A 24,471-nucleotide genomic window follows, 5' to 3' on the forward strand; every position below is an offset into this window, starting at 1 on the left:
TTATTGGTCAGGTAGATATCTTGGACAGACAGGTAGGTAGTTATTGGTCAGGTAGATACCTGGGACAGACAGGTAGGTAGTTATTGGTCAGGTAGATACCTGGGACAGACGGGTAGGTAGTTATTGGTCAGGTAGATACCTGGGACAGACAGGTGGGTAGGTAGTTATTGGTCAGGTAGATACCTGGGACAGACAGGTAGGTAGGTAGTTATTGGTCAGGTAGATACCTGGGACAGGTAGGTAGGTAGGTAGTTATTGGTCTGGTAGATACCTGGGACAGACAGGTAGGTAGGTAGTTATTGGTCAGGTAGATACCTGGGACAGACAGGTAGGTAGGTAGTTATTGGTCAGGTAGATATCTTGGACAGACAGGTAGGTAGTTATTGGTCAGGTAGATACCTGGGACAGACAGGTAGGAGGTTATTGGTCTGGTAGATACCTGGGACAGACAGGTGGGTAGGTAGTTATTGGTCAGGTAGATACCTGGGACAGACAGGTGGGTAGGTAGTTATTGGTCAGGTAGATACCTGGGACAGACAGGTAGGTAGGTAGTTATTGGTCAGGTAGATACCTGGGACAGGTAGGTAGGTAGGTAGGTAGTTATTGGTCAGGTAGATACCTGGGACAGACAGGTAGGTAGGTAGGTAGTTATTGGTCAGGTAGATACCTGGGACAGACAGGTAGGTAGGTAGGTAGTTATTGGTCAGGTAGATACCTGGGACAGACAGGTAGGTAGGTAGTTATTGGTCAGGGAGATACCTGGGACAGACAGGTAGGTAGGTATTTATTGGTCAGGTAGATACCTGGGACAGGTAGGTAGGTAGGTAGGTAGTTATTGGTCTGGTAGATACCTGGGACAGACAGGTAGGTAGGTAGTTATTGGTCAGGTAGATACCTGGGACAGACAGTTAGGTAGGTAGTTATTGGTCAGGTAGATACCTGGGACAGACAGGTAGGTAGGTAGTTATTGGTCAGGTAGATACCTGGGACAGACAGGTAGGTAGGTAGTTATTGGTCAGGTAGATACCTGGGACAGACAGGTAGGTAGGTAGGTAGGTGGTTATTGGTCAGGTAGATACCTGGGACAGACAGGTAGGTAGGTAGTTATTGGTCAGGTAGATACCTGGGACAGGTAGGTAGGTAGGTAGGTAGTTATTGGTCTGGTAGATACCTGGGACAGACAGGTAGGTAGGTAGTTATTGGTCAGGTAGATACCTGGGACAGACAGGTAGGTAGGTAGTTATTGGTCAGGTAGATACCTGGGACAGGTAGGTAGGTAGTTATTGGTCAGGTAGATACCTGGGACAGACAGGTAGGTAGGTAGTTATTGGTCTGGTAGATACCTGGGACAGACAGGTAGGTAGGTAGTTATTGGTCAGGTAGATACCTGGGACAGACAGGTAGGTAGGTAGTTATTGGTCAGGTAGATACCTGGGACAGACGGGTAGGTAGATACCTGGGACAGACGGGTAGGTAGATACCTGGGACAGACGGGTAGGTAGATACCTGGGACAGACGGGTAGGTAGATACCTGGGACAGACGGGTAGGTAGATACCTGGGACAGACGGGTAGGTAGATACCTGGGACAGACAGATACCTGGGACAGACGGGTAGGTAGATACCTGGGACAGACGGGTAGGTAGATACCTGGGACAGACGGGTAGGTAGATACCTGGGACAGACGGGTAGGTAGATACCTGGGATAGACGGGTAGGTAGATACCTGGGACAGACGGGTAGGTAGATACCTGGGACAGACGGGTAGGTAGATACCTGGGACAGACGGGTAGGTAGATAGGGTAGGGAGATACCTGGGACAGACAGGTAGGTAGGTAGGTAGGTAGGTAGGTAGGGTAGGGTAGGTAGATACCTGGGACAGACAGGGAAGGTAGATACCTGGGACAGACAGGTAGGTAGATACCTGGGACAGACAGGTAGGTAGGTAGATAGGGTAGGTAGATAGGGCAGGTAGATACCTGGGACAGACAGGTAGGTAGATACCTGGGACAGACAGGTAGGTAGATACCTGGGACAGACAGGTAGGTAGATACCTGGGACAGACAGGTAGGTAGGTAGATAGGGCAGGTAGATACCTGGGACAGACAGGTAGGTAGATACCTGGGACAGACAGGTAGGTAGATACCTGGGTTAGGGTTATGGTATGCATGTCACCTAATACCCTTTTCACAGTATTATTCTGACCCGAACCGTTTTGTTGACTTCAACATATTCCTTTGTCATTGTCCTTTACGGTTCCAGAAACTATGTTGGATGGGTGACAGGTCAGTCGAGTTCAGGCTCGGCTCAGTAATCAAATCAAATGTATTTATATAGCCCTTCTTACATCAGCTGATGTCACAAAGTGCTGTACAGAAACCCAGCCTAAAACCCCAAACAGCAAGCAATGCAGGTGTAGAAGCACGGTGGCTAGGAAAAACTCCCTAGAAAGGCCAGAACCTAGGAAGAAACCTAGAGAGGAACCAGGCTATGAGGGGTGGCCAGTCCTCTTCTGGCTGTGCCGGGTGGAGATTATAACAGCACATGGCCTAGATGTTCAAATGTTCATAAATGACCAGCATGGTCAAATAATAATAATCACAGTAGTTGTGTGAGAATCATAGTAGTAGTGTGAGAAGGATGTAGTACTGTTTGTCAGTGTGCTCCAGTCTGTCCGGAAGGTCTTACCAAAGAAAGGCACACAGGGAGGGTTAATGGACTTGAGCTTGGCCAGGTACTTCTTGAAATGGTCCTGGCTCAGTTCCACTGCTTCCTCTAGGATCCGCTTTTTCCTCTCGGGGACCGCCTGAAAGACGAGGACAATATCTCTCGTTAACTTGCTGCTTAGTAAAGGATTGGGATAATGTCAATTGCATTTTCTTGATTCTTTGCCTCCTTCTCCAAAACCCATTGGATGAGAAGGTCAGAGGGGAGGGACCTCTGACTTTCTCATCCAATGGGTTTTGGAGGAGGAGATTGGACGTGACAAATCAAATAAATGTATTCTCTCTGGTCAATAGGCACCAGACAATAGGCCCCAGACAGTACACATTGCATGCTGACAGGGTTGGGGACAATTCTATTTCATTGAATAGGAATATACCCGTTTACTTCTGGATTGGAATAGGAATATACCCGTTTACTTCTGGATTGGAATATACCCGTTTACTTCTGGAATAGGAAGATACCCGTTTACTTCTGGATTGGAATATACCCGTTTACTTCTGGAATAGGAATATACCCGTTTACTTCTGGATTGGAATATACCCGTTTACTTCTGGAATAGGAATATACCCGTTTACTTCTGGAATAGGAAGATACCCGTTAACTTCTGGAATAGGAATATACCCGTTTACTTCTGGATTGGAATATACCCGTTTACTTCTGGAATAGGAAGATACCCGTTTACTTCTGGATTGGAATAGGAATATACCCGTTTACTTCTGGATTGGAATATACCCGTTTACTTCTGGAATAGGAAGATACCCGTTTACTTCTGGATTGGAATATACCCGTTTACTTCTGGAATAGGAAGATACCCGTTTACTTCTGGAATAGGAAGATACCCGTTTACTTCTGGATTGAAACTGAATTGACGTCAACCACGCATCCAGGTTCTGCTACAAACAGTAATTGTTGGTTAAACTGACCCTCTGTGTCCCAAATGGCGCCCTATTCCCTCATAGTGCACTCCTTTTATCCTGAAATGGCAACCTATTCTCTCTATATAGGGAACAGTGTACCATTTGGGCCGTCACCCCAAGGTCCATGTCTGCGTTGTGTTCACCTTGAAGGTGCGTCTGTCTGTCTGTCTGTCTGTCTGTCTGTCTGTCTGTCTGTCTGTCTGTCTGTCTGTCTGTCTGTCTGTCTGTCTGTGTGCGATCACCTCGAAGGTGTGGTCGAGCCGGTAGACGGGGACAGAGTTGATGGCAGAGACCACCTCCAGAACACCGTTGAAGTTGTTGAGCTCCTGAAACACCTGAAGGATCTCAATGACCCGCGTTAACACGGCTACCCTCTCATCCAGGTTCTCTGCTTCCACAATACACCTGAGACAGAGAGAGAGACGGGAGACAGAGAGAGAGAGACGGGAGACAGAGAGACAGAGAGACGGGAGACAGAGAGACGGGAGACAGAGAGACGGGAGACAGAGAGACGGGAGACAGAGAGACGGGAGACAGAGAGACGGGAGACAGAGAGAGAGAAAATGGATCTCAGTATTGACTGAGTTCACAGCAGGGACATGTTCAGTAGTCCACACTGTAGCAAAACCTTTTTGCAATAGAAAATGAAAATCTGTGTTCTTATTGGACAAGTTCAGGTAGTATCGCTCTATTTGACTGTTTCTAAAAAGGTTTCCCAGCTACTGAAACAGACCCAGCTAACCTCTGAACCCCAGGGCTTGGGTGAGTGGTACTACTCACTTCTCGAACCACAGCGTGAGGTTGGTGGTGTGACGGATCATCCTCAGCAGGTTGGGAGAGTTATTCTCCTTGTCCTCTTTGGTCCACACACTCCCCACCAACTCAGACGGCCTCACAGCCCTGCAGAGGACACACACACACACACACACACACACACACACGTCAATAACATTACCCTTACAACATGAATGACTAACACTTGAAAAGCACAGTACCACACTTCTCAGAATGGGCTCCCTGTACAGACAGAACATGGTCAGAGGGCTTCAGAATGGCCCCTGTACAGACAGAACATGGTCAGAGGGCTTCAGAATGGGCCCCTGTACAGACAGAACATGGTCAGAGGGCTTCAGAATGGGCCCCTGTACAGACAGAACATGGTCAGAGGCCTTCAGAATGGGCCCCTGTACAGACAGAACATGGTCAGAGGCCTTCAGAATGGGCCCTGGTACAGACAGAACATGGTCAGAGGCCTTCAGAATGGCCCCCTGTACAGACAGAACATGGTCAGAGGGCTACAGAATGGCCCCCTGTACAGACAGAACATGGTCAGAGGGCTTCAGAATGGCCCCCTGTACAGACAGAACATGGTCAGAGGGCTTCAGAATGGCCCCCTGTACAGACAGAACATGGTCAGAGGGCTTCAGAATGGCCCCCTGTACAGACAGAACATGGTCAGAGGGCTTCAGAATGGCCCCCCTGTACAGACAGAACATGGTCAGAGGGCTACAGAATGGGCCCCTGTACAGACAGAACATGGTCAGAGGGCTACAGAATGGCCCCCTGTACAGACAGAACATGGTCAGAGGGCTACAGAATGGCCCCCTGTACAGACAGAACATGGTCAGAGGGCTACAGAATGGCCCCCTGTACAGACAGAACATGGTCAGAGGGCTACAGAATGGGCCCCTGTACAGACAGAACATGGTCAGAGGGCTACAGAATGGCCCCTGTACAGACAGAACATGGTTAGAGGGCTTCAGAATGGCCCCTGTACAGACAGAACATGGTTAGAGGGCTTCAGAATGGGCCCCTGTACAGACAGAACATGGTCAGAGGGCTTCAGAATGGGCCCCTGTAATGGCCCAAGTTAAAGATGTGTCCTACTGTCTGTCCAACACTACAGACTAGTTCGTACCATCATCCCCAGTTACTGTACCAGCCTTCTGGTTCTGTATGGAAATTCAGCATTGGAGGCGTCACACGTAGCAACCCCACCAAAGCCTGGGACAAAGAGAAGGCTAGCTCCCCTAGTGGACTAACGGAGTGTTCCACGGCTCCCCTAGTGGACTAACGGACTGTTCCACGGCTCCCCTAGTGGACTAACGGACTGTTCCACGGCTCCCCTAGTGGACAAACTGGGACTTGGCTCCCCTCGTGGACAAACTGGGACTTGGCTCCCCTCGTGGACAAACTGGGACTTGGCTCCCCTCGTGGACAAACTGGGACTTGGCTCCCCTCGTGGACAAACTGGGACTTGGCTCCCCTCGTGGACAAACTGGGACTTGGCTCCCCTCGTGGACAAACTGGGACTTGGCTCCCCTAGTGGACAAACTGGGACTTGGCTCCCCTAGTGGACAAACTGGGACTTGGCTCCCTAGTGGACAAACTGGGACTTGGCTCCCCTAGTGGACAAACTGGGACTTGGCTCCCCTAGTGGACAAACTGGGACTTGGCTCCCCTAGTGGACAAACTGGGACTTGGCTCCCCTAGTGGACAAACTGGGACTTGGCTCCCCTAGTGGACAAACTTATAGCAGTGGAAGGTAGAGTAATATTATAGTAGTGGAAGGTAGAGTAATATTAGAGTAATATTATAGCAGTGGAAGGTAGAGTAATATTATAGCAGTGGAAGGTAGAGTAATATTATAGCAGTGGAAGGTAGAGTAATATTATAGTAGTGGAAGGTAGAGTAATATTAGAGTAATATTATAGTAGTGGAAGGTAGAGTAATATTATAGCAGTGGAAGGTAGAGTAATATTATAGTAATATTATAGCAGTGGAAGGTAGAGTAATATTATAGCAGTGGAAGGTAGAGTAATATTATAGTAATATTATAGCAGTGGAAGGTAGAGTAATATTATAGCAGTGGAAGGTAGAGTAACATTATAGTAGTGGAAGGTAGAGTAACATTATAGTAATATTATAGTAGTGGAAGGTAGAGTAATATTATAGTAGTGGAAGGTAGAGTAACATTATAGTAGTGGAAGGTAGAGTAATATTATAGTAGTGGAAGGTAGAGTAATATTATAGTAATATTATAGCAGTGGAAGGTAGAGTAATATTATAGTAGTGGAAGGTAGAGTAATATTAGAGTAATATTATAGTAGTGGAAGGTAGAGTAATATTAGAGTAATATTATAGTAGTGGAAGGTAGAGTAATATTAGAGTAATATTATAGCAGTGGAAGGTAGAGTAATATTATAGTAATATTATAGCAGTGGAAGGTAGAGTAATATTATAGCAGTGGAAGGTAGAGTAATATTATAGTAATATTATAGCAGTGGAAGGTAGAGTAATATTATAGTAATATTATAGCAGTGGAAGGTAGAGTAATATTATAGTAATATTATAGCAGTGGAAGGTAGAGTAATATTATAGCAGTGGAAGGTAGAGTAATATTAGAGTAATATTATAGCAGTGGAAGGTAGAGTAATATTATAGTAATATTATAGCAGTGGAAGGTAGAGTAATATTATAGCAGTGGAAGGTAGAGTAATATTATAGCAGTGGAAGGTAGAGTAATATTATAGTAATATTATAGCAGTGGAAGGTAGAGTAATATTATAGCAGTGGAAGGTAGAGTAATATTATAGTAGTGGAAGGTAGAGTAATATTATAGTAGTGGAAGGTAGAGTAATATTATAGTAGTGGAAGGTAGAGTAATATTATAGCAGTGGAAGGGTAGAGTAATATTATAGCAGTGGAAGGTAGAGTAATATTAGAGTAATATTATAGCAGTGGAAGGTAGAGTAATATTATAGTAATATTATAGCAGTGGAAGGTAGAGTATATTATAGCAGTGGAAGGTAGAGTAATATTATAGCAAAAGGTATTGAGTAAGTTATGAAGGTAGAGTAATATTATAGCAGTGGAAGGTAGAGTAATATTATAGTAGTGGAAGGTAGAGTAATATTATAGTAGTGGAAGGTAGAGTAATATTATAGCAGTGGAAGGTAGAGTAATATTATAGCAGTGGAAGGTAGAGTAATATTATAGTAGTGGAAGGTAGAGTAATATTATAGTAGTGGAAGGTAGAGTAATATTAGAGTAATATTATAGTAGTGGAAGGTAGAGTAATATTAGAGTAATATTATAGTAGTGGAAGGTAGAGTAATATTAGAGTAATATTATAGCAGTGGAAGGTAGAGTAATATTATAGTAATATTATAGCAGTGGAAGGTAGAGTAATATTATAGTAATATTATAGCAGTGGAAGGTAGAGTAATATTATAGCAGTGGAAGGTAGAGTAATATTATAGCAGTGGAAGGTAGAGTAATATTAGAGTAATATTATAGCAGTGGAAGGTAGAGTAATATAGTAATATTATAGCAGTGGAAGGTAGAGTAATATTATAGCAGTGGAAGGTAGAGTAATATTATAGCAGTGGAAGGTAGAGTAATATTATAGTAATATTATAGCAGTGGAAGGTAGAGTAATATTATAGCAGTGGAAGGTAGAGTAATATTATAGTAGTGGAAGGTAGAGTAATATTATAGTAGTGGAAGGTAGAGTAATATTATAGTAGTGGAAGGTAGAGTAATATTATAGCAGTGGAAGGTAGAGTAATATTATAGCAGTGGAAGGTAGAGTAATATTAGAGTAATATTATAGCAGTGGAAGGTAGAGTAATATTATAGCAGTGGAAGGTAGAGTAATATTATAGCAGTGGAAGGTAGAGTAATATTATAGCAGTGGAAGGTAGAGTAATATTATAGTAATATTATAGCAGTGGAAGGTAGAGTAATATTATAGCAGTGGAAGGTAGAGTAATATTAGAGTAATATTATAGTAGTGGAAGGTAGAGTAATATTATAGCAGTGGAAGGTAGAGTAATATTATAGCAGTGGAAGGTAGAGTAATATTATAGTAGTGGAAGGTAGAGTAATATTATAGTAGTGGAAGGTAGAGTAATATTATAGTAATATTATAGCAGTGGAAGGTAGAGTAATATTATAGCAGTGGAAGGTAGAGTAATATTATAGTAGTGGAAGGTAGAGTAATATTAGAGTAATATTATAGTAGTGGAAGGTAGAGTAATATTATAGCAGTGGAAGGTAGAGTAATATTATAGCAGTGGAAGGTAGAGTAATATTATAGCAGTGGAAGGTAGAGTAATATTATAGTAGTGGAAGGCAGAGTAATATTATAGCAGTGGAAGGTAGAGTAATATTATAGCAGTGGAAGGTAGAGTAATATTATAGTAATATTATAGTAGTGGAAGGTAGAGTAATATTATAGCAGTGGAAGGTAGAGTAATATTATAGCAGTGGAAGGTAGAGTAATATTATAGTAGTGGAAGGTAGAGTAATATTATAGTAGTGGAAGGTAGAGTAATTATAGTAATATTATAGCAGTGAAGGTAGAGTATATAATATATAGTAATATTATAGCAGTGGAAGGTAGAGTAATATTATAGTAATATTATAGCAGTGGAAGGTAGAGTAATATTATAGTAGTGGAAGGTAGAGTAATATTATAGCAGTGGAAGGTAGAGTAATATTAGAGTAATATTATAGCAGTGGAAGGTAGAGTAATATTATAGTAATATTATAGCAGTGGAAGGTAGAGTAATATTATAGCAGTGGAAGGTAGAGTAATATTATAGCAGTGGAAGGTAGAGTAATATTATAGTAATATTATAGCAGTGGAAGGTAGAGTAATATTATAGCAGTGGAAGGTAGAGTAATATTATAGTAGTGGAAGGTAGAGTAATATTATAGTAGTGGAAGGTAGAGTAATATTATAGTAGTGGAAGGTAGAGTAATATTAGAGTAATATTATAGTAGTGGAAGGTAGAGTAATATTATAGTAGTGGAAGGCAGAGTAATATTATAGTAGTGGAAGGTAGAGTAATATTAGAGTAATATTATAGTAGTGGAAGGTAGAGTAATATTATAGCAGTGGAAGGTAGAGTAATATTATAGCAGTGGAAGGTAGAGTAATATTATAGTAGTGGAAGGTAGAGTAATATTATAGTAGTGGAAGGTAGAGTAATATTATAGTAATATTATAGTAGTGGAAGGTAGAGTAATATTATAGCAGTGGAAGGTAGAGTAATATTATAGCAGTGGAAGGTAGAGTAATATTATAGCAGTGGAAGGTAGAGTAATATTATAGTAGTGGAAGGTAGAGTAATATTATAGCAGTGGAAGGTAGAGTAATATTATAGTAATATTATAGCAGTGGAAGGTAGAGTAATATTATAGTAGTGGAAGGTAGAGTAATATTAGAGTAATATTATAGTAGTGGAAGGTAGAGTAATATTATAGCAGTGGAAGGTAGAGTAATATTATAGCAGTGGAAGGTAGAGTAATATTATAGTAATATTATAGCAGTGGAAGGTAGAGTAATATTATAGCAGTGGAAGGTAGAGTAATATTATAGCAGTGGAAGGTAGAGTAACATTATAGTAGTGGAAGGTTAGCGTAACATATAGTAGTGGAAGGTAGAGTAATCATTATCGTAGTGGAAGGTAGCGTAACCTTATAGTCAGTGAAGGTAGAGTAATATTATAGTAGTGGAAGGTAGAGTAATATTATAGTAATATTATAGCAATGGAAGGTAGAGTAATATTATAGTAGTGGAAGGTAGAGTAATATTAGAGTAATATTATAGTAGTGGAAGGTAGAGTAATATTAGAGTAATATTATAGTAGTGGAAGGTAGAGTAATATTAGAGTAATATTATAGCAGTGGAAGGTAGAGTAATATTATAGTAATATTATAGCAGTGGAAGGTAGAGTAATATTATAGTAATATTATACGCAGGAAGGTAGAGTAATATTATAGTAGTGGAAGGTAGAGTAATATTATAGTAATATTATAGCAGTGGAAGGTAGAGTAATATTATAGTAATATTATAGCAGTGGAAGGTAGAGTAATATTATAGTAATATTATAGCAGTGGAAGGTAGAGTAATATTATAGCAGTGGAAGGTAGAGTAATATTAGAGTAATATTATAGCAGTGGAAGGTAGAGTAATATTATAGCAGTGGAAGGTAGAGTAATATTAGAGTAATATTATAGCAGTGGAAGGTAGAGTAATATTATAGTAATATTATAGCAGTGGAAGGTAGAGTAATATTATAGCAGTGGAAGGTAGAGTAATATTATAGCAGTGGAAGGTAGAGTAATATTATAGTAGTGGAAGGTAGAGTAATAGTATAGCAGTGGAAGGTAGAGTAATATTTAGTAGTATTTCAGTGGAAGGTAGAGTAATATTATAGCAGTGGAAGGTAGAGTAATATTATAGCAGTGGAAGGTAGAGTAATATTATAGTAATATTATAGCAGTGGAAGGTAGAGTAATATTATAGCAGTGGAAGGTAGAGTAATATTATAGTAGTGGAAGGTAGAGTAATATTAGAGTAATATTATAGCAGTGGAAGGTAGAGTAATATTATAGCAGTGGAAGGTAGAGTAATATTATAGCAGTGGAAGGTAGAGTAATATTATAGCAGTGGAAGGCAGAGTAATATTATAGCAGTGGAAGGCAGAGTAATATTATAGCAGTGGAAGGTAGAGTAATATTATAGCAGTGGAAGGTAGAGTAATATTATAGCAGTGGAAGGTAGAGTAATATTATAGTAATATTATAGTAGTGGAAGGTAGAGTAATATTATAGCAGTGGAAGGTAGAGTAATATTATAGCAGTGGAAGGTAGAGTAATATTATAGTAGTGGAAGGTAGAGTAATATTATAGTAGTGGAAGGTAGAGTAATATTATAGTAATATTATAGCAGTGGAAGGTAGAGTAATATTATAGCAGTGGAAGGTAGAGTAATATTATAGTAGTGGAAGGTAGAGTAATATTATAGTAGTGGAAGGTAGAGTAATATTATAGTAATATTATAGTAGTGGAAGGTAGAGTAATATTATAGCAGTGGAAGGTAGAGTAATATTATAGCAGTGGAAGGTAGAGTAATATTATAGTAATATTATAGCAGTGGAAGGTAGAGTAATATTATAGTAATATTATAGCAGTGGAAGGTAGAGTAATATTATAGTAATATTATAGCAGTGGAAGGTAGAGTAATATTATAGCAGTGGAAGGTAGAGTAATATTAGAGTAATATTATAGCAGTGGAAGGTAGAGTAATATTATAGTAATATTATAGCAGTGGAAGGTAGAGTAATATTATAGCAGTGGAAGGTAGAGTAATATTATAGCAGTGGAAGGTAGAGTAATATTATAGTAATATTATAGCAGTGGAAGGTAGAGTAATATTATAGCAGTGGAAGGTAGAGTAATATTACAGTAGTGGAAGGTAGAGTAATATTATAGTAGTGGAAGGTAGAGTAATATTATAGTAGTGGAAGGTAGAGTAACATTATAGTAATATTATAGTAGTGGAAGGTAGAGTAATATTATAGCAGTGGAAGGTAGAGTAATATTATAGCAGTGGAAGGTAGAGTAATATTAGAGTAATATTATAGTAGTGGAAGGTAGAGTAATATTATAGTAGTGGAAGGCAGAGTAATATTATAGTAGTGGAAGGTAGAGTAATATTAGAGTAATATTATAGTAGTGGAAGGTAGAGTAATATTATAGCAGTGGAAGGTAGAGTAATATTATAGCAGTGGAAGGTAGAGTAATATTATAGTAGTGGAAGGTAGAGTAAATTATAGTATATTATAGCAGTGGAAGGTAGGTAATAATATTATAGTCAGTGGAAGTAGAGAATATTATAGTAGTGGAAGGTAGAGTAATATTATAGTAGTGGAGGTAGAGTAAATTATAGTAATATTATAGTAGTGGAAGGTTAGAGTAATATTATAGCAGTGGAAGGTAGAGTAATATTATAGCAGTGGAAGGTAGAGTAATTATAGTAAGTGGAAGTAGAGTAATATATAAGCAGTGGAAGGTAGAGTAATATTATAGTAATATTTAGCAGTGGAAGGGTAGAGTAATATTATAGTAATATTAATAGCAGTGGAAGGTAGAGTAATATTATAGCAGTGGAAGGTAGAGTAATATTATAGAATATTATAGCAGTGGAAGGTAGAGTAATATTATAGTAGTGGAAGGTAGAGTAATATTATAGTAATATTATAGCAGTGGAAGGTAGAGTAATATTATAGCAGTGGAAGGTAGAGTAATATTATAGTAGTGGAAGGTAGAGTAATATTATAGTAGTGGAAGGTAGAGTAATATTATAGTAATATTATAGTAGTGGAAGGTAGAGTAATATTATAGCAGTGGAAGGTAGAGTAATATTATAGCAGTGGAAGGTAGAGTAATATTAGAGTAATATTATAGCAGTGGAAGGTAGAGTAATAATATAGTAATATTATAGCAGTGGAAGGTAGAGTAATATTATAGTAATATTATAGCAGTGGAAGGTAGAGTAATATTATAGCAGTGGAAGGTAGAGTAATATTATAGTAATATTATAGCAGTGGAAGGTAGAGTAATATTATAGCAGTGGAAGGTAGAGTAATATTATAGCAGTGGAAGGTAGAGTAATATTATAGTAGTGGAAGGCAGAGTAATATTATAGTAGTGGAAGGTAGAGTAATATTATAGCAGTGGAAGGTAGAGTAATATTATAGCAGTGGAAGGTAGAGTAATATTATAGTAGTGGAAGGTAGAGTAACATTATAGTAGTGGAAGGTAGAGTAACATTATAGCAGTGGAAGGTAGAGTAACATTATAGTAGTGGAAGGCAGAGTAACATTACAGTAGTGGAAGGTAGAGTAATATTATAGCAGTGGAAGGTAGAGTAATATTATAGCAGTGGAAGGTAGAGTAATATTATAGTAGTGGAAGGTAGAGTAATATTATAGCAGTGGAAGGTAGAGTAATATTATAGTAATATTATAGCAGTGGAAGGTAGAGTAATATTATAGCAGTGGAAGGTAGAGTAATATTATAGCAGTGGAAGGTAGAGTAATATTATAGCAATGGAAGGCAGAGTAATATTATAGCAGTGGAAGGTAGAGTAATATTATAGTAATATTATAGCAGTGGAAGGTAGAGTAATATTATAGCAGTGGAAGGTAGAGTAATATTATAGTAATATTATAGTAGTGGAAGGTAGAGTAATATTATAGTAATATTATAGTAGTGGAAGGTAGAGTAATATTATAGTAGTGGAAGGCAGAGTAATATTATAGCAGTGGAAGGTATATGAGTGGTAGTTAGGTGTCACCATGGTCACAGTGGTCTCACCTGTAGAGTTCAGACTCAAGCAGGGTGAGCTGGCGGGCGATCTCTATGGGGTGAAGGGTCATGAGGTCAAAGGTGTCCGTCTGACCCAGGCGACTGATGTGCCACTCGATGGGCGGGGGCGGGCTCTCGAAGGTGATGTTGTGGCTGACCCCATTGGACTGCGTCTGCATCTTCCTCTTGATGATCTTGTTGATGGACTCCACCCACTTCCTCATAGACTTGCCTGGTCAAGCAGGAAGAAGGAGGACGTTTTCAGAGACATGAAATGCGTCTTTTTGTACAGGGTCAGCCGGCGGTGCAGCACATATAAAAACATGACCTTTGCCCCCATCTAGACTGGCATGAGGTTAGAAGTCAGAGAGTTTGAGAATCTGTCACACACTTTCCAATGTATTCATTACATACGGCAAATAAACGTCAATCATTTAAAAAAAATTCCTCTCACAATAACAGTGTCTGGTAAATAAAACAAGTGTAGATATTGGTTTTTAAATGTGGTAGTGTAATGGGGGCGGGGGCCGACCTCGGAGCTGTAGAATGCTGCTGATGTACTCCTCCAGTTTGCCTCGTAGCTCGGGGTTGTTCTCAAAGTCATAAAAATGATGTTCCACCCACTGACGAAACACATTCAGGACCCTGAGAAGGGGAGAGACAGACGGAGAGGGGGAGAGAGAGAGAGAGAGAGAGAGAGCGAGAGAGAGCGAGAGAGAGAGCGGGAGAGAGAGAGCGAGAGAGCGAGAGAGCGAGAGAGCGAGAGAGCGAGAGAGCGAGAGAGCGAGAGAGCGAGAGAGCGAGAGAGCGAGAGAGCGAGAGAGCGAGAGAGCGAGAGAGCGAGAGAGAGAGAGAGAGAGAGAGAGAGAGAGAGAGAGAGAGAGAGAGAGAGAGCGAGAGAAGAAGAATTGAAAGGAGAGGGTAAAATACCATAGACATGGTGAAATTACTGTTCTAGAAACCTGCCCCACCCAGGTGGGATGGAATCTGATTGGAGAGTGGTATGGTGGGATGCAGACTCATTGGACAATGGAATAGTGATCATACCTGAGTTGGACGGGTTGGACGTACTCCCTGCGGAACCTCTGTAGCTCTGCAGCCATTGGCTGATCCCCATTCCATAGAGCCTGTTTATCTGCCTCTGTGGGCTCTGGCTCGGGGATCTCAATCCTGGGAAAGATCAAATATGTTATTGCCAAACCAACAGTTGTCCCTGACGAAGGCCATGCCGCCAAAACCCATCAACAGTTATAAAATATTTGTCCCAGAACCATACACTCAATATTACATTTAAGGATCAGACCCTTTAAAAAATAAAACCGCCTAAAATGACAAACCCAAATCTAACTGCCTGCAGCTCAGGACCTGAAACAAGGATATGCATATTATTGGTACCATTTGAAAGGAAACACTTTGAAGTTTGTGGAAATGTGAAATGAATGTAGGAGAATATAACACAATAGATCTGGTAAAAGATAATACAAAGGAAAAAAACATGCGGTTTTTTTGTTCCATCATCTTTGAAATGCAAGAGAAAGGATATAATGTACTATTCCAGCCAAGGTGCAATTTACATTTGCCACTAGATGGCATTGCATTTCTGTTCAAAATGTTGTATTAAGACTGCCCAAATGTGCCTTGTTTATTAATACATTTAAGTTCATAACTGTTCACTCTCCTCAAACAATAGCATGGTATTCTTTCATTGTAATAGCTACTGTAAATTAGACAGTGCAGTTAGATTAACAAGAAGTTAAGCTTTCTGCCCATATCAGATATGTCTATGTCCTGGGAAATGTTCTTGTTACTTACAACCTCATGCTAATCGCATTAGCCTACGTTATCTCAACCGTCCTGTGGGGGGACCCACCGATAACATGGCAGGTTTAAAATAAGCCTGATATTAGTCTAACATGGCAGGTTTAAAATAAGCCTGATATTAACCTAACATGGCAGGTTTAAAATAAGCCTGATATTAGCCTAACATGGCAGGTTTAAAATAAGCCTGATATTAGCCTAACATGGCAGGTTTAAAATAATCCTGATATTAACCTAACATGGCAGGTTTAAAATAATCCTGATATTAACCTAACATGGCAGGTTTAAAATAATCCTGATATTAACCTAACATGGCAGGTTTAAAATAAGCCTGATATTAGCCTAACATGGCAGGTTTAAAATAATCCTGATATTAACCTAACATGGCAGGTTTAAAATAATCCTGATATTAACCTAACATGGCAGGTTTAAAATAATCCTGATATTAACCTAACATGGCAGGTTTAAAATAATCCTGATATTAACCTAACATGGCAGGTTTAAAATAATCCTGATATTAACCTAACATGGCAGGTTTAAAATAATCCTGATATTAACCTAACATGGCAGGTTTAAAATAATCCTGATATTAACCTAACATGGCAGGTTTAAAATAATCCTGATATTAACCTAACATGGCAGGTTTAAAATAATCCTGATATTAACCTAACATGGCAGGTTTAAAATAATCCTGATATTAACCTAACATGGCAGGTTTAAAATAATCCTGATATTAACCTAACATGGCAGGTTTAAAATAATCCTGATATTAACCTAACATGGCAGGTTTAAAATAAGCCTGATATTAACCTAACATGGCAGGTTTAAAATAAGCCTGATATTAACCTAACATGGCAGGTTTAAAATAAGCCTGATATTAACCTAACATGGCAGGTTTTCGTTCTTTCTGGTCCTGATGAGAAAAAGAAAAAAAACTACTTTTCTCTTCTGCATTTTTCAACCAATCCAGTAAATGTGGAGGAGGAGTTAAAGACATGCTCCGGTATATTGTTGACTATTAAGTATTTTAAACCTCCCGCTTTGGGCTGGATGTGTCAATGTGTAGTTCATACATGCATAATATATGAGCAGAAATTCCTAGTTTGAAAGCGAATGTTTTCTGGAAGATGTGCGGCGCCATTTACCCCCACTTGGGCCAGCCCTGGAGCAATTCGAGTTTCAGCCATTGAGCTTCTGCCAATGAGCTTCAGCCCCTCGCCATTTGAGTGACAGCTAGCAAGACCCGCGCACACACAGTAGAGCGCGAGAAAGAGCAACAAAAAAAAAAAAAAACACTTGGTGCACATATCAGCACATTTGGGACGTATATAAAAGTACCGGAGAATATCTTTAAGATGGAGTGTCGCCTCGTTAACGTCCAAAAGTGGAAGTCATGTCACAGGCTCTTTCCATTTCCCCTGAAAACCGGATGCATCTGGTTTCCGACCCCGCTGAGAGTGAAAACACAAAACTACTGCATCTTAAAAGGTCTAGTAAGAAGTCCGGAAGCAGACATGCATATTGGGATGCACCATAAAGAGATATAAAGTGCATTCGGAAAGTATTCAGACCCCTCAACGTTTTCCAAATTTTGTTACGTTACAGCCTCATTCTCAAAATGGGTTAAATTGTATTTTCCCCTCATCAATCTACACACAATACCCCATAATGACATCACAATACCCCATAATGACATCACAATACCCCATAATGACATCACAATACCCCATAATGACATACAATACTCCATAATGACAAAGCAAAAACAGGTTATTAGATGTATTCAAAATAAAAAAACAGAAATATCACATTTACATAGGTATTCAGACCCTTTACTCAGTACTTTGTTAACGCACCTTTGGCAGCGATTATAGCCCCGAGTCTTCTTGGGCATGTCGCTACAAGCTTGGCACAGCTGTATTTGGGGAGTTTCTACCATTTTTCTCTGCAGATCCTCTCAAGCTTTTCATCAAGGATCTCTGTACTTTGCTCCGTTCATCTTTCCCTTGATCCTGACTAGTCTCCCAGTCCCTGCCACTGAAAAACATCCCCACAGCGTGATTCTGCCACCACCATGCTTCACCGTAGGGATAGTGCCAGGTTTCCTCCAGACGTGACGCTTGGCATTCAGGCCAAAGAGTTCAATCTTGGTTTCATCAAACCAGACAATCTTGTTTCAGGTGACTATTGGCAAACTCCAAGCGAGCTGTCATGTGCCTTTTACTGAGCAGTGGCTTCCGTCTGACCCCATCTACCATAAAGGCCTAATTGGTGGAGCGCTGCAGAGATGGTCGTCGTTCTGTAAGGTTCTCCCATCTCCACAGAGGAACTTTGGAGCTCTTTCAGAGTAACCATCGGGTTCTTGGTCACCTCCCTGACCAAGGCCCTTCTCCCACGATTTCTCAGTTTGGCTGGGCGGCCAGCTCTAGGAAGAGACTTGGTGGTTTCAAACTTATTCCATTTAAAAAGGGAGGCCACTGTGTTCTTGGGGACCTTCAATGCTGCAGAAAGTTTTTGGTACCCTTCCCAGATTTGTGCCTCGACACAATCCTGTCTCGGAGCTCTACGGACAATTCCTTCGACCTCATAGCTTGGTTTTTGTTCTGACATGCACTGTCAACGTGGACCTTATATCGACAAGTGTGTGCCTTTCGAAATCATGTCCAATCAATTTAGTTTACCACAGGTGGAGTCCAATCAAGTTGTAGAAACATCTCACGGATGATCAATGGAAACAGGATGCACCTGAGCTCAATTTAGAGTCTCATAGCAAAGGGTCTGAATACTTATGTAAATAAGGTAATTGTTTTTTAAAAATATTTTTCATAAATTAGCAAAAATGTCTACAAACCTGTTTATGCTTTGTCATTATGGGGTATTGTGATGTCCTTATGGGGTATTGCGATGTCATTATGGGGTATTGCGATGTCATTATGGGGTATTGCGATGTCATTATGGGGTATTGCGATGTCATTATGGGGTATTGCGATGTCATTATGGGGTATTGCGATGTCATTATGGGGTATTGTGTGTAGATTGATGAGGAACAAAATCCATGGAATCCATTTTAGAACAAGGCTGTAACATAACAAAATGTGGAAACAGTCAAGAGGTCTGAATACTTTCCTAATGCACTGTGTATATACTGTTGTAATTCTGTGAGTACCATACCTGTCTATCAACAGCCTCAGGAGCTCCTGGGGCTTGCAAAATGACCGGTAGGTGGTCAGAAAGGTGCGTACAAAGTTGGGATCAGCGTACATGTGGTATGTAAGCCTCTCTATAAGCTTGACCACCGTCCCAGCCTTAATAATAGGTATCCCCGTCTTGCTCTGGACACGGTCCTCAAACACGATGTTCTCCTCGGAGTCGTGCACAGCGAAGCGGTAAAGCTCCGGGGAAGGCAGGCGGAGGGGCTGGGCCTGCTCCTCGTGCTGTAGGACAGTGTCTAGCATACGGTCCAGCGTGGAGCGGTACTGCAGGGTGACCAGCGCCGCCATCCACGCCCCCTTCTCCTCCGCTGAGCGGGCGCAGAACACCACACAGTTCTCGTCTTTACCGACGAGTTCGAAGGCGTGTTTTAACTCCGCCGAGTCCTCGCGGTCAACGATGCGGACTTTCCGTAGGACGAACTTCTCCTTGAGACGAAACTCCGCCCCGCTTCCGGAACCGGGGAGTCGGGAACTCTGATTGGCCTTACAGCTGATCATGAGGCCGTCGAACAGGAAGTTGTGTCGCTCGTGTTTGGCGCCGGCGCGGAGGAGCGCCCCCTCCAGGATGAACTCGGAACAGCACTGGCCGATGTCCTTCCCCTCCCAGCCGTCGATGCTCTTCTGGATCTCGTTCATCCGCTTGATGGCCAGCTGCTTGCTGCGCACCTGACGGCTGTACAGACGGTACATGGGCTCTCTGGAGAGACAGAGGAGAGAGAGAGAGAGAGAGAGAGAGAGAGAGAGAGAGAGAGAGAGAGAGAGAGAGGGAGAGAGAGGGAGAGAGAGAGAGAGAGAGAGAGAGAGAGAGAGACAGAGAGAGAGAGAGAGAGAGGGAGAGAGAGAGAGACAGAGGGAGAGAGAGAGAGGGAGAGAGAGAGAGGGAGAGAGAGAGAGAGAGACAGAGAGAGAGAGAGAGAGGGAGAGAGAGAGAGAGAGAGACAGAGAGAGAGAGAGAGAGGGAGAGAGAGAGAGGGAGAGAGACAGGGAGAGACAGAGGGAGAGAGAGGGAGACAGAGGGAGAGACAGAGGGAGAGACAGAGGGAGAGAGAGGGAGACAGAGGGAGAGAGGGAGAGACAGAGGGAGAGAGGGAGAGACAGAGGGAGAGAGGGAGAGACAGAGGGAGAGAGACAGAGGGAGAGACAGAGAGGGAGAGACAGAGAGACAGAGGGGGAGAGAGAGAGACAAAAGGGGAGAGACAGAGAAAGGGTGGTGAGAAAACTGAGGAATCAATCTGGTCTCTCTAGACCAGGGATGGGCAACTGGTGACCATTGTTCTTTCAAAAGGCCAAACCCCACCGTTGGTGCGTGGCCAAAGATCTCTATTTTCATGTAATCTGACCATAGCACCGCCTGGAGTTAGCTAAACAGCATTGGTACTTGGACCGGTGCTGTTGTCATTTGGACAGAAGAATATTAGTCTTTGGCCACGCACACCAGCGATGGTTTAGGCCTCTGAAAGAACAATGCTTACAGTATGTAGAAAATCCCTCATTCCTACTGTAAAATATGGTGGTGTATCTTTGATGTTATGGGGATATTTTCCTACCACTGGTCCTGGGGTCCTTGTTAAGGTCAACGGCATCATGAACTTTACCCAGTTCCAGGACATTCTAACCAAAAAACACTTGGCCACAAGTGGATCTTCCAACAAGACAATAACCCCAAACACACATCAAAATCCACAAAGAAATGGTTAATTTACCACAAAAATCTATATTATCTAATGACCATCTCAGTCTCCAGACTTGAACCCCATTGGAAACCTGTGGTTTTAATTGTAGAGGGTAGATGAAGGATATCAAAGATCTGGAAAGATTCTGTATAGAGGAATGGTCTAAGATCCCTCTAAATGTGTTTTCCAACTCATAAAACATTTTAGAAAAAGGCTCAGAGTCATTATCCTGGCAAGGGCAGCGCGCCGGAGTATCGAAAACAGGGCAGCGCGCCGGAGTATCGAAAACAGGGCAGCGCGCCGGAGTATCGAAAACAGGGCAGCGCGCCGGAGTATCGAAAACAGGGCAGCGCGCCGGAGTATCGAAAACAGGGCAGCGCGCCGGAGTATCGAAAACAGGGCAGCGCGCCGGGGTAATGAAAACAGGGCAGCGCGCCGGGGTAATGAAAACAGGGCAGCGCGCCGGGGTAATGAAAACAGGGCAGCGCGCCGGGGTAATGAAAACAGGGCAGCGCGCCGGGGTAATGAAAACAGGGCAGCGCGCCGGGGTAATGAAAACAGGGCAGCGCGCCGGGGTAATGAAAACAGGGCAGCGCGCCGGGGTAATGAAAACAGGGCAGCGCGCCGGGGTAATGAAAACAGGGCAGCGCGCCGGGGTAATGAAAACAGGGCAGCGCGCCGGGGTAATGAAAACAGGGCAGCGCGCCGGGGTAATGAAAACAGGGCAGCGTGCCGGGGTAATGAAAACAGGGCAGCGTGCCGGGGTAATGAAAACAGGGCAGCGTGCCGGGGTAATGAAAACAGGGCAGCGTGTCGGGGTAATGAAAACAGGGCAGCGTGCCGGGGTAATGAAAACAGGGCAGCGTGCCGGGGTAATGAAAACAGGGCAGCGTGCTGGAGTAATGAAAACAGGGGAATCCAATCATTTTGACATCTATCTTATTTTTATTACTTGTTAAATGTATTTCTCTGAGCAATTGTATTCGTATAAAAATGTCATATTGTTTTTGAATGTAGTTTTTCCTCATTATTTGTAAAATGAATTTGATCTAGTATTATTTGCTCATGTTTAAATCAATAACTCTGGACCAGTACTGTAGGTGTATCGGCAGAGGGTTGTGCTGTGAAGGCGTATGGTTCGTACCCAGGCTTGCGTCGGGGCAGGTGTTTGGTGTAGATGCGTTCCACGCTACACTGGAGGTTGAGCAGAGCGGTGATGGCCTGCTTCAGACCCTCTCGGTCATCCTGCTCCTCGCTGTGCTCCTGCAGCTGCTGCTCGCAGTAGACAAGGTGAGAAACGTTAGGGCCTTAAGGTTCAGGTTTTAATTAGGTCATTTCCCCAAGCAGGGGAGGGTAATAACGTTATTATCTTAGACACATACAGAAGTGTGTCTGTGGCTGAATGAAAAGGACAGTTGTCCCCCTATAAAGTATGGATAGACACTAGTGATGCTCCCTGAATAATCCTATTGGTGAAAACACCTCCCTCATTACAGGACATATAAAAGGTATTTTGGAACACACACACACACACACACACACACACACACACACACACACACACACACACACACACACACACACACGTGTTGGAAAGGCCTGAAGCCTGAAAGTGAGGCAGGAGAGAAACAGGACAGAGATACAGGTATGGTAGGACATGGGTTAATCCTTAGGCAAAGTCTGTAACAGACAGTCTCTACTGGATCAGATAGAGATCAGAGGTGTGTGTGTGTGTGTGTGTTACACACTCACCTGCAGTAGTTCAAAGTAGTGTAAACAGTGGTATACAGGAACCATCATGAGCTGTGGCAGGACGTACTGAACCGCCTCCTTGAAACCTTCAGCTATGGACTGTAGAGAGACAACATTACAATACAGATTACCCTGGAGAGAAAGACTACAGAGGGTCTAGTACCTAACATAATATATATGGACTGTAGAGACACACAACATTACAATACAGATTACTGTAGAGAGACAACATTACAATACAGATTACCCTGGAGAGAAAGACTACAGAGGGTCTAGTACCTAACATAATATATATGGACTGTAGAGACACACAACATTACAATACAGATTACTGTAGAGAGACAACATTACAATACAGATTACCCTGGAGAGAAAGACTACAGAGGGTCTAGTACCTAACATAATAAATATGGACTGGACAGACAACACAGCACCCTATTCCCTATGTAGTGCACTACTTTAAACCAGGACCCATAGTGCACCCTATTCCCTATGTAGTGAACTACTTTTAACCAGGGCCCATAGTGCACCCTAATCCCTATGTAGTGAACTACTTTTAACCAGGGCCCATAGGGTGTGTGTGTCTCATCTGTAGTTTCCCTCTCTGACTGTGTAACCAGCCTTCAAAATAATGACCTCAGGCCTTGTTACGGACACTGAACATCCAATCAGAAAGGGTTCCTCACTGAGTTCCTATCGGACCTTGTAGTCATCGCAGATAATATTCACATTTTTGGTGACTTTAATATTCACATGGAAAAGTCCACAGACCCACTCCAAAAGGCTTTCGGAGCCATCATCGACTCAGTGGGTTTTGTCCAACATGTCTCTGGACCTACTCACTGCCAGTCATACTCTGGACCTAGTTTTGTCCCATGGAATAAATGTTGTGGATCTTAATGTTTTTCCTTATAATCCTGGACTATCGGACCACCATTTTATTACGTTCGCAATCGCAACAAATAATCTGCTCAGACCCCAACCAAGAAGCATTAAAAGTCGTGCTATAAATTACCATACAACATCGAACATGTTGGAAACCCCCCGTGTTAACTTCCAGTTGAGAGTTTAAGACACCAACACAGTGTATATCTCTGAAATAATCTCTCTGTGTGTCAGTGCCAGGTAGCATGTCTACTAGGTTACCTGGAGGTACAGTTCTATTGTGGGTCGGGCCATCTGGTACCGTGTGTGTGTGTTACCTGGAAGTATAGTCCTACAGTAGGCCGGGCCATCAGGCTGCTGAAGTGCTCGTGGAACTGTCTGGACAGGATATCCTGAGACAGGGTCTCGTACGGATCAAACGCCTGCTCCTGGAGTTGAAAGAAGAAATCTAGAAGTAGGCAAGAAGTGTTGCTGAATGTGTGTAATGTAGAGCTAGGTATTGTAGGTAGCCATGACAGGCAGAACAACACCCTTTAACTGGAAATATATTCCCAATATAACACTCTGGTACCTTATTGATGAACTAGATTCCCAATATAACACTCTGGTATGTTATTGATGAACTAGATTCCCAATATAACACTCTGGTATGTTATTGATGAACTAGATTCCCAATATAACACTCTGGTATGTTATTGATGAACTAGATTCCCAATATAACACTCTGGTACCTTATTGATGAACTAGATTCCCAATATAACACTCTGGTACCTTATTGATGAACTAGATTCCCAATATAACACTCTGGTACCTTATTGATGAACTAGATTCCCAATATAACACTCTGGTATGTTATTGATGAACTAGATTCCCAATATAACACTCTGGTACCTTATTGATGAACTAGATTCCCAATATAACACTCTGGTATGTTATTGATGAACTAGATTCCCAATATAACACTCTGGTATGTTATTGATGAACTAGATTCCCAATATAACACTCTGGTATATTATTGATGAACTAGATTCCCAATATAACACTCTGGTATGTTATTGATGAACTAGATTCCCAATATAACACTCTGGTACCTTATTGATGAACTAGATTCCCAATATAACACTCTGGTACCTTATTGATGAACTAGATTCCCAATATAACACTCTGGTACCTTATTGATGAACTAGATTCCCAATATAACACTCTAGTTCATCAATAACGTACCAGATTCCCAATATAACACTCTGGTATGTTATTGATGAACTAGATTCCCAATATAACACTCTGGTACCTTATTGATGAACTAGATTCCCAATATAACACTCT

The 24,471-nt window shown here is 41.7% G+C and overlaps 1 protein-coding gene across 1 annotated transcript in view; it reads right to left on the reverse strand.

Moving 5' to 3' along the window:
• LOC115161897 (son of sevenless homolog 2-like) overlaps nucleotides 1–24,471 on the reverse strand; it is an 80,118-nt gene that overhangs the window by 15,628 nt on the left and 40,019 nt on the right. Inside the window, exons 6-15 of the mRNA XM_029712713.1 lie at nucleotides 23,463–23,573; nucleotides 22,261–22,359; nucleotides 21,653–21,780; nucleotides 18,795–19,532; nucleotides 14,853–14,975; nucleotides 14,338–14,450; nucleotides 13,815–14,037; nucleotides 4,422–4,541; nucleotides 3,884–4,046; nucleotides 2,686–2,803 (exon numbers count right to left, since the gene is read on the reverse strand). Coding sequence (XP_029568573.1) covers nucleotides 2,686–2,803; nucleotides 3,884–4,046; nucleotides 4,422–4,541; nucleotides 13,815–14,037; nucleotides 14,338–14,450; nucleotides 14,853–14,975; nucleotides 18,795–19,532; nucleotides 21,653–21,780; nucleotides 22,261–22,359; nucleotides 23,463–23,573 — 1,936 coding nt within the window. The remainder of the gene's footprint in view (nucleotides 1–2,685; nucleotides 2,804–3,883; nucleotides 4,047–4,421; nucleotides 4,542–13,814; nucleotides 14,038–14,337; nucleotides 14,451–14,852; nucleotides 14,976–18,794; nucleotides 19,533–21,652; nucleotides 21,781–22,260; nucleotides 22,360–23,462; nucleotides 23,574–24,471) is intronic.

This window comes from Salmo trutta, chromosome 25, assembly GCF_901001165.1.
Source record: "Salmo trutta chromosome 25, fSalTru1.1, whole genome shotgun sequence".
NCBI classification, from domain to species: Eukaryota; Metazoa; Chordata; class Actinopteri; order Salmoniformes; family Salmonidae; genus Salmo; species Salmo trutta.